The 10338-nt window shown below is 33.9% G+C and overlaps 1 protein-coding gene and 1 non-coding gene across 2 annotated transcripts in view; both read right to left on the bottom strand.

Moving 5' to 3' along the window:
* Positions 1-2956: 2956 nt before the first annotated feature.
* trnal-cag (transfer RNA leucine (anticodon CAG)) lies at positions 2957-3039 on the bottom strand. The gene has a single exon. It is a non-coding gene; the product is annotated as a tRNA-Leu (tRNA).
* A 3644-nt stretch (positions 3040-6683) lies between these two features.
* The window catches only part of trpc3 (transient receptor potential cation channel, subfamily C, member 3), a 60422-nt gene continuing 56767 nt past the window's right edge, over positions 6684-10338 (bottom strand). The window contains exon 12 of the mRNA XM_073820104.1: positions 6684-7339. Within this exon, the coding sequence (XP_073676205.1) occupies positions 7195-7339 (145 nt within the window). The 3' untranslated portion in view covers positions 6684-7194. The remainder of the gene's footprint in view (positions 7340-10338) is intronic.

Genomic DNA, 10338 nt, shown 5'->3' with positions numbered 1-10338 from the left:
ATCTTCTAAAACTTACCAAAGGTGGATCAGGAAAAAACTTGCTTAAAAGATCATCACTCTCAATAAAACCCCAGTTTTTTCTTATGATTTGTTTAATTTGTTCACCCTCTGTACTGTACCTAGTGACAAATACTGGTCTGTCCTTCGTCTGTTTTACTGTATTTCTTTTCAGTAATGATATTCTATCAGTGTGCTTAGCTCTAGTATAAGCTTTTTGGAGAATCGTGTTCTTATATCCCCGTTCTACAAATCTTGACATCATTTCTAAAACCTTGTCTTGATCACAAATTCTTCTAACCCTCTGGAACTGTCCATATGGGACATTGTCTTTCAGCCAATTAGGATGGAAACTTTTAGCATGTAAAATAGTGTTTCTGTCTGTAGGTTTTCTAAACACTGATGTATGTAAAGATCCTAGATCATCTTTAAAAATGGTAAGGTCAAGAAAATGAATACACTCTACTGTACTCCAAAGACAGCTTAATGTTAGAGTTAATACTATTTAAAAATGTATGGAATTCTTTTAACTCTGATTCTGACCCCGACCAAAACAAGCAGACATCATCAATATACCGTCCCCACCAAACAATGTACTTTAAAAACACATTCACATTTGTTTTGGTCGGGGTCAGAATCAGAGTTAAAAGAATTGTCCTGTTGGAAGGTGAACCCAGTGTGAGGTTCTGAATGCTCTGGACTTGGTTTTCATAAAGACTATCTCTATATTTTGCTATGTTAAGCTTTTCTACTACTCTGACGAGTCCCTCAGTCCCTGCCACTGAAAAACCACCACACTTTACTTTTTAGGATGGTACTGTGCAGGTGATAAGCAGTGCTTGGTACTGAGGTTCATCGGACCAAGAGAATCAAACAAGAGAATGTTGTTTCTCACAGTCTAAGGGTTCTTTTGATGTTTTTTTTTTGCAAATTCAGATCGGTGGAGTGTTGCAACGATGTTTGTCCTTCTGTAGGATTCTCATATCTCCATATATGATCATGGAGCTCAACAAGAGTGACCATGAGGCTCTTGGTCACCACTCTAGCCAAAGCCCTTCTCCATCAATTGCTCAGTTTGGCTAGGAATCCAGCTCTAGGAAGAGTCCTGGTTGTTTCAAACTTCTTCCATTAAGGGTAACAGAAACTACATGCTTCTGAGAAACAATGCAGTTTTCTTTTTGAACTCTTTAGATGTGTGGCTTCAGGCAATGCTATCTCTGAGCTCTACATGCATTTTTTTTTTAACTCAGGGTTTTGTTTTTCCTCTGATATGCATTTTAGACCTTTTTATTAAGATGTTTGTCTTTCCAAATCATACCCATTCAGTTGAATTTGCCACAGCTTAACTTCACTCGAAGTGTAGTAACATCTACAAGCAATATGAATGCTCCTGAACTAAATTTCAGCTGTCCCAGAAAAGGGTATGAATACTTATGCAATGGAATCATTTCATTTATGTCATTTATGTTATATTAAGCCATACATATCTTAATACCCAGGATTCCCTTTCTGCTTAGATGTTGTTCATCTTGTTCAGTAAAGAGTGTCTTGTCATGATGATAATACAGACATAAAGAAGATCATTTCAGCTCACGCCCATGCTAAGGCCAAGAAAGATGTTCATACATGCAAAGTTTCCTCCTTTCTTTCTTTTCTGTTGTCACTGTTGGTCACACCACTTGCAGAAAATGTACTTCAAACACTGAGTTCAGATAACAAAACACTATTCAATACCCTGACTATCATGTTACAGCTCCCAGTTAACCCTCTGCTATCTGGATCCCCATGAAATGTTTAGGTGTTTTGGATTTTTTTAAATCAAGTTGTTTTGGACTGTTTTAAATGAACTGGACTTCAGTCATATTTAAAAGTATGCACAATCCTGACAACATAGCACTAAATATTATTTAAGGTATATGTCAATGTTATCTAAGTTGTTAGTGTGATATATGCATGAATGAATTTACAGTAATAAAACCATTAAATAGTATTTACTTATGGATAACAGAAGATATATTTCATGTACATTTTTCAACAAGTGATTAAAGTGCTGAAAGAATCAGCACCATCTGTGAGTGATTCCTCCACACCCACACAATTCAAACAAACCTTCCTAAGTTTGAGCCGCAAAGTTCAAAGTTCACTGATCACATACTCATTAAAATGTCAATAGAAAGCTTTTTGTGCACGCATGCTGTGCATTGCAGAACTAAACAGGATAAAGACAATAAATAGTCACACAAATGTACAGAAAACAGAATTTTTAGACAATATGCTCTATGTAAGGGAGACTGGGGCTAGTTGTCACACTGTTACTCCAGTAACATTTGCATGGAAGCTTGTTTGCACCATGAGATATAAAAAATTGATCTCACAATTCAGACTTTTGTCTTGCAATTCTGAGGAAAAAAGTCAGAATTATGAGATATAAACGTACAATTCTGAGAAAAAAAAAATCTTTCAATTCTGACTTTACAGTACGTCTAGAAAATTCAGAATTATTTTTTATTTTTATCCTGCAGCAGAAACAAGCATAAATTTATCATTCCAGCTGAGGAGAGTTCATTTTAAAAAAAAAAATGTCCAACAGTTTACAGTACCTAAATATTTTGAGCATCACAGAAAGGTAAGCAGTGTTAAACAAGGGCTGTAACGTTAGTCTGGGTATTGAATGGTTGTTTGTAATCTGAACTCATTGTTTGAAGCTTGCTTCTTTGTGATGTGACAAAAGAAAAATAAGGGTAGAGGTCAACTTGTTTAAATTTGAATGGTTGGGTGTGTCAAGAAACATACACATACTATTCCTGGAGTATTACAACACACAGCTTGTAATAAATGAGTAGATATCATGTAGAATGTGTAGCACTTCCATCAGCATCTTTAGGATTAGAGGGTGTTGGTCGATACATTAGTATTGCGTTACAGGATTCTTTGCATTTACTTAAATAAAAGGTGTACTTGTCAGAAGTGGGATTCGAACCCACGCCTCCAGGGGAGACTACGACCTGAACGTAGCGCCTTAGACCGCTCGGCCATCCTGACATACGGGTTCACGGCGAGCAAATAGAGACCACAACTGGTTATATTATGTAGTTTGTTCACAGAGTGTTAAGATTTCCACAGTCGTCGATCTTTACGTGTATACACAGTTTCTCTGAGACTTGCAAGTTGTAAAAGAAGCGAATGCTGACGCTAAGAACCAGAAACGGAAAATGCGCCATGCGTACAGTCATTTCATAATAAAAGTTTCTGAGTTTATTTCAGCACGCTTGAAAAATAAAGCACGGTTTAGAGCATTGTTTTCAGTAAAAACGTTTTGAAACGACATAGATTGTAAAAAGAGCTATTTAAATAAAATGAACTTACTTGGCTAATCAAACTTTCGTTTTTTTTTTTTACTTCCGCTTATGGTCTTCCTGCCAACTGATAGATATAATGCATTATGGATGTTGAAGTTTTTGGTGAAAGGGTGAACATAACAGCACTTCCTTCTGATTTTTAGTATGGCACCCATGTCAAAAACTGTTTTAATGCAGACAGACTAATTTCATACATTTTTCCTGAGGTGAATTCGCTCTAAAGCAGTTTCAAACGACTTCTAAAATGTGAACTGTTTCTTGGTGGTCAAATTATAATACCTTAAACATAAATTGAAAAGGGGACAGTACATTTTTCTATGCTTAGTTTCTGAATTATTGTGGGTTCGGTTTACTGTTATTATCATTCTTTAATAAAAAAAAAAAAAAACGGTAGCAAACAGATGAACAGATGAAAAGAGTATAGGTCTATTATTATTATCTATTATTGTCATGTTTTGGGCTTTACTATTCAGTCAGACTGGGAAAAACATCTAAAGTACTGTAGACTGCCAAAAGTTAAAACAAATCAAGGAGAAGAGTGCAAAAGGCGTTTGTGGTTGGCCAAACTGAACCAGGATTTCCAGGGCAAGAATCTCGACAACATTCATGTTTGTTCTTACCATTTCCAGTCAGGTAGGTGAAATAATATCTTAATTAATATTGCTTGTACGTATCTTTACCAACTATTAACTTTAGTTTGTCAAAATATTGTGCCCTTACCTGCTTACTAACTAAGTCTTATTCTTATTCTATATGATTTAGCAGCTTCCACACATTTTTCCATAGTTTAGACAGCATAAATAAGCAGAACAACGTATTCATTAACCGTGTAATCCATGCTGTTGTTTACATCCGAGTATCATATGGCCGTGCATCCAGTTAACTGACCAAACCGTTACGTAAGTGCAAACTCTCTAACAAAACTATGACTTTATTAAAAGTACAAGAGCTAAAATAAATGATAAGGACATTTACAAATGGCCGCAGCCGTTTAAGGTGAAACTATATTTCACCTTAAACGGCTGCGGCCATTTGTAAATTGTATGGGTCTGGTTTCTGGTCTCCGCTTCCAGCTATTTTTAGCTGTACAAAACATCTTGTTTTTTTTTCCGTAATTTCTTAATATTGCAAATTGGAGGGTCTTACCATATTATTTTAATGTATTATCTTAATTATGAACACACACTGGTTTGTAGTGCAAACTTTTTTACCATTGTTACCGATAGCGGCTAATCAACCAGAAGTTTCGCCCATAGGGTGGACACAGTAACCCGCTTTTGAAGGCTCTCTGTTTACGCCGTAAAATAAGGACATTTCCAGGGACAGGTCTAGTCAGGAACATGATACCATAAAACAGGGAACGTCCCCAAAAAACTCCCCAAAAATTGTTTAGACACAGTTTAAGAGCACTTAAAGTTTGCGAACATCAAGAAGGTTAACTCTAAACTCCCATCACTCACTTCAGAGTGTAAATTAACTAGCTTTTTTATTACATAATTGTGTGTGTTGAGGTCCATGGTCCACCCTCCTCCCTTATCTGGGTCAAATGCCTTTTGATAAATGTGATTTACTATTAACCATACAAAAGGTGACACTTAATATTGATTCTGATAGCACAGATGTCAACATTTGGTGGTTGAAATACCCCTGTGAGGTCTCTCTTAAAGTTTTTAGAGCATTTATTTTTTAGTGCTTCAGGTCCCACAAATTCTTTGGTTTTCTAGCATTTTTGCGTATTTGAACCCTTTCCAACAATGACTGTATGATTTTGAGTTCCATCTTTTCACAGTAAGGACAAAGGGACTCAACTATTACAGAGCGTTCAAACGCTCACTGATGCTCCAGATGGAAACATAATGCATTAAGAGCCGGGGGTGAAAACTTTTGAACAGAATGAAGATTTTTTTTTTTTTTGTTAAAATATCATATTTTCTCATTTAGTACTGCCAATCAGAGGCTACAGAAGATGTTTTCCAGAAGACAAAGTAAGTTAAATTCACCCTGATTTTCAACCTCGACAAGCTCTTAATGCATCATGTTTCCTTCTGGAGCATTCTGGATGCTTTTTTTTTTCTTCTGGAGCATTGAACCTTCTGTAATTGTTGCATATAAGTTGTCAGTTGTCCTCAGTGTGAAAAGATGAATCTCAAAATAATGCAGTCATTGTTGGAAAGGGTCCAAATACACAAAAATGCTGGAAAACCAAATAATTTCTGGGACCTGAAGGATTTTTTTTTTTTTTGCACACAACCGATCATTTTAACTGTTCGGGACAAACAAGGGACTCATGAACAACTGTCACTAAACAAAAGAAAAAAAACACAGCTGTGGATTATTCAGGTATGTAAACTTTTGAACAGGGTCATTTTAATAAATTCAACTATTATTTTCTCTAGTGGACTATACGCAAACATCTTTTATGTGAAATATCTTATTCAGGTCAGTACTACAAAACAATACCATGAATTTTGTATGATCACTCTTATTTTGGTCAAATAATTAACATTTTGCAGATTCTGAAAGGGGGATGTAAACTTTTGACCTCAACTGTATTGAAATAAAAGCAAATCAAATTCATTTCATATTTGTTGTGTCTCATAATAATGCCAAAATCATATTTCAAAACTTGAAGTATGTGTTGAAATTAACTGAATTTCTTCAGATAGCACAGCTCTTTAGTCACTGTATAGACTTGTATTGTTTGCAGCCCCTTTGCGTAATATTTCATGTCACAACTGAACCATGGGACATCATAAATTACTTCTCCAGAATGTTTTGCTGCAACTCCTGAGGGTCAGTCCATGACCATGTGATGAGTTTAAAAAACAGACTTTCATATAAACCTCTCGCAGGAAGAACATGACTCTGTAAACCATTTCATATCAAAAGAGAGTATCAGAAAAGGAGGTCATTCACCTCAGGGTTCATTTTAGTTATGGATGTGTAGTGTGTAGACATCAAAGCATTCTTTAGAACAGCGATTAAATCTGTATTTCTTATTATTTCTTAATGATTTAAAAGAACTTTAGTAATGGTACATACTTACTCTTTCTATTTGTCTTGTCTTGTTTGTATCAGAACTGAGTGAAGGACCTTGAAGAGCCTCCACATCCCAGTGAAAAGGCCTCATCAAAAGCGTGTTTGTTTCAAGAGAGACCGTTTCTCAGGTTTGATTGCATTCTGACATGAAACGCTTGCAAAATAGGTTGTGATGGCACTTCACGTTGAAGACATTTACTTCATGCTCACTTGTAGACCTGCGTGATGTGCTCACAATAAATGAATCACGACACATTTGTTTTCATGAATAGATTTTATATAGAAAACATTAAAAATGTCAAATTTAGAGTCTCAGTGCTATTGTATTACAGTAATATTTATATATGTCATAAGTTACATTTTTCAGATTTCTCTCTAAAATCATTTAATTGGTAATAATATGAAAATGCATAGCTTAAACATCTAAGGAAAGAAATGAAAATGCAAGCAAAAACAAGTTAACAAAAACAAATCTGAATTGCACATATTTTTTACACATTTTTTTGCTCTGATCCTACATATATACTGCCTACTGCTGCAGATATACGGTCTATCATGGAATATACCATCTACTGCTTTCCAATTGGCTATAGCCTACATATATAATTCAAGAGAGCCTTTTTTAAAGAATGCAGAGTTGCACTTTGTAAAATGAAATGGCGCCCTCTATGTACCAACAATTCATAATCACACTCACACAATCACACAAACCCTCAGCTGATCAGCTGATTCCTAACATTCATGTTTAGAAAACTCAGCAATTTTGAGTTTAGGTTTTTACACAAAGACATTTTAAATATCATGATCCACACAAGCTCATTTCTATGGAAGCCAGTTTCTGCCACTGAATAAAAAAAAAAAGGTTATTGCGACTTGTTATCTCACAATTCTGACTTTTTTCCCTCAGCATTACATTATACAAACTCGCAATTCTGACTTTTTTGCTCACAATTGTAAGATATAAACTCCGCAATTCTGAGACATAAAGTCAGATTTGAGTGCATATACTGTAAAATCAAAACTCTGAAAAATGAAATCAGAATTGTGTGATATAAACCCGCAATTGCAAGTCAGAATTGTGAGATATAAATTCGCAATTCTGAGAATTAAAGTCAGAATTGAGTGCATATAAAATCACAACTCTGAAAAATGAAGTCAGAATTGTGTGATATAAACTCGCATTGCGAGTTAAGTCAGAATTGCAAGATATAAACTCGCAATTCTGAGAAATAAAGTCAGAATTTTGAAATATAACCTCGCAATTCTGAGAAATAGTCGCAATTGCATGATATAAACTCGCAATTGCAAGTTATGAAGTCAGAATTATGAAATATAAACTCGCAATTCTGACTTTTTTTCTCAGAATTCGAAGAAATTAAGTCAAAATTGCGTGATATAAACCTCGCAATTCTGAGTTAAGTCAGAGTTGTCAGATATAAACTCGCAATTCTGAGAAATAAAGTCAGAATTATGAAATATAACCTCGCAATTCTAAGAAATAGTCGCAATTGCATGATATAAACTCGCAATTGCAAGTTATAAAGTCAGAATTACAAAATATAAACTCGCAATTTTGAGAAACAAAGTCAGAATTGATATAAACGTGCAACTCTGAAAAATTAAGTCACAAGATATAAACTCTGTGAACATAAGTTTTTTTTTTCTCCTCCGAACTGGACTTAAAAATTGAAAAAGTCAGAATTGCGAGTTTACATCTCACAGTTTTGAGAAGAAACGCCAGAATTGCGAGACAAAGTCGCAATTGCGAGAAATAAAGTCAGAATTGAGGGCATATAAACCCGCAATTGCAAGTTATAAAGTCAGAATTACGAAATATAAACTTGCAATTCTAAGAAATAGTCGCAATTGCATGATATAAACTCGCAACTGCGAGTTATAAATTCAGAATTACGAAATATAAACTTGCAATTCTGACTTTTTTTCTAAGAATTCTGAGAAATAAAGGTCAGAATTGCGTTATAAAACTCACAATTGCACAATTGCATAAATAAAGTCACAACTGCATGATATAAACTCAATTGCGAGTTATAAAGTCAGAATTATGAAATATAAACTCGCAGTTCAGACTTTTTTCTCAGAATTCTGAGAAATTAAGTCAAAATTGCGTGATATAAACTCGCAATTCCGAGTTAAATCAGAATTGTCAGATATACACTCGCACTTGCGAGTTATAAAGTCAGAATTACAAAATATAAACTCGCAATTTTGAGAAACAAAGTCAGAATTTATATAAACGTGCAGTTCTGAAAAATAAAGTCACGAGATATAAACTCTGTGAACATAGTCTTTTTTTCTCCTCAGAACTGGACTTAAAAATCACAAAAAGAAACGCCAGAATTGCGAGACAAAGTCGCAATTGTGAGTAATAAAGTCAGAATTGAGGGCATATAAACTCGCAATTGCAAGCTAAGTCAGAATTGTGAGATATAAACTCGCAATTCTGAGAAATAAAGTCAGAATTGTGACAAACTCGCAATTTTGAGAATTAAGTCAGAATTTTGATATAAACTCGCAATTCTGAGAAATAAAGTCACAATTGCATGATATAAACCGGCAATTGCGAGTTATAAAGTCAGAATTGCAAAATATAAACTTGCAATTTTGTGAAATGAAGTCAGAATTTCTCACTAATTGTTTCATTTCTATCTCACAGTTCTGAGAAAAAAAAAAGTCAAAATTGAGAGATAAAAAGTCACAATTACCTTTTATTTTTTATTCAGTGGCAGAAACAGGCTTCCATACATATCTGTTCTGACATGAAACCTACAAACAAATCTAAAACAAACAAAATAGAATTGACAGAATTTTTAATTTTGGGCAAACTATTGCTTGAAACTAAATTCAGGAAACAAGTCCTGAATATTAATTAAATGCAAAGCCAGTAAACAGCTAATTAACTTGACTGTAACAAAACAAAAACTAAAGTGGCAGTAACAATAAATAATATTATTAATAATAACAATTTGTCAGATCAGGACAACATACAGAAAAACATTTACCCTGCATAGATTTGTGCTAGAAGCTCTCAGAAGGTCTCTCCATCTTAAAGGTTTTAGGGACGGCAGACCACTAATATTTTGTCTACTTTGTAGCTTTAGAGTTACACTAATAGTTTCCCAAGGAATGGACAAAGATAGAATGCAACAAACATCCCTGCCTAAAGTTGGTTGATAAATACTGTACATCCTGCTTATTGAAATATTCAGAATTACTTCCATTTTATATACAGTACAATGCATTATATTATACACACAGATATGTGCAACAAACAACAACTGAACACAAATAAAAATGGAAAAAAGTAACAAATAAATATAGCAATTTATATAGGACAAATGTACCAATATTATCCAGAATCTTTGATTATACAGTTACTCCAAACATATTTCAGTGCTCTACTCGACAATGCACACTCGCATACTGAATATTGCCCTTCCAGTTATTATTAAAATAGGTGGAGGTAAAATAGCCACTCAAAACACTCAAATATTTAGGCCTAAACTGAAGATGTATGCATTTGGATTGCTTATACAATTCCATCCATTGGATTGCACAAACGTTTTAATGTTTTAACACAAACGAATAAATATAATGTGATGCACGTGTTATAAATGAAACAGGTTACATATTTCTGTAATAGTACTAATAAAATGAAAGCATTTTAAATACACTACACAATTATTAGAGACAATTATTACACATAATTATTATTTCATTCTATATTTGAACTATTTGAATATAAATGTATTGTTTTTACAATGAACAGATTTATGCGTAGCCATTTGAATAAATGCATTTTAAAACATTAAATGTTAAATTAAAATGTTTAAATATTAAATGTTAAATTAAGGCAAAAATTGAATAAACTATGCCCTGATATTTATAGTGCAGAAATTGATTATAGATTATAGTTCACGAAAAC

The sequence above is a fragment of the Garra rufa genome, chromosome 16 (assembly GCF_049309525.1).
Source record: "Garra rufa chromosome 16, GarRuf1.0, whole genome shotgun sequence".
NCBI lineage: Eukaryota > Metazoa > Chordata > Actinopteri > Cypriniformes > Cyprinidae > Garra > Garra rufa.
Note: the sequence above shows the minus strand (reverse complement) of the source record. Positions and strands in the feature narration are given on the sequence as shown.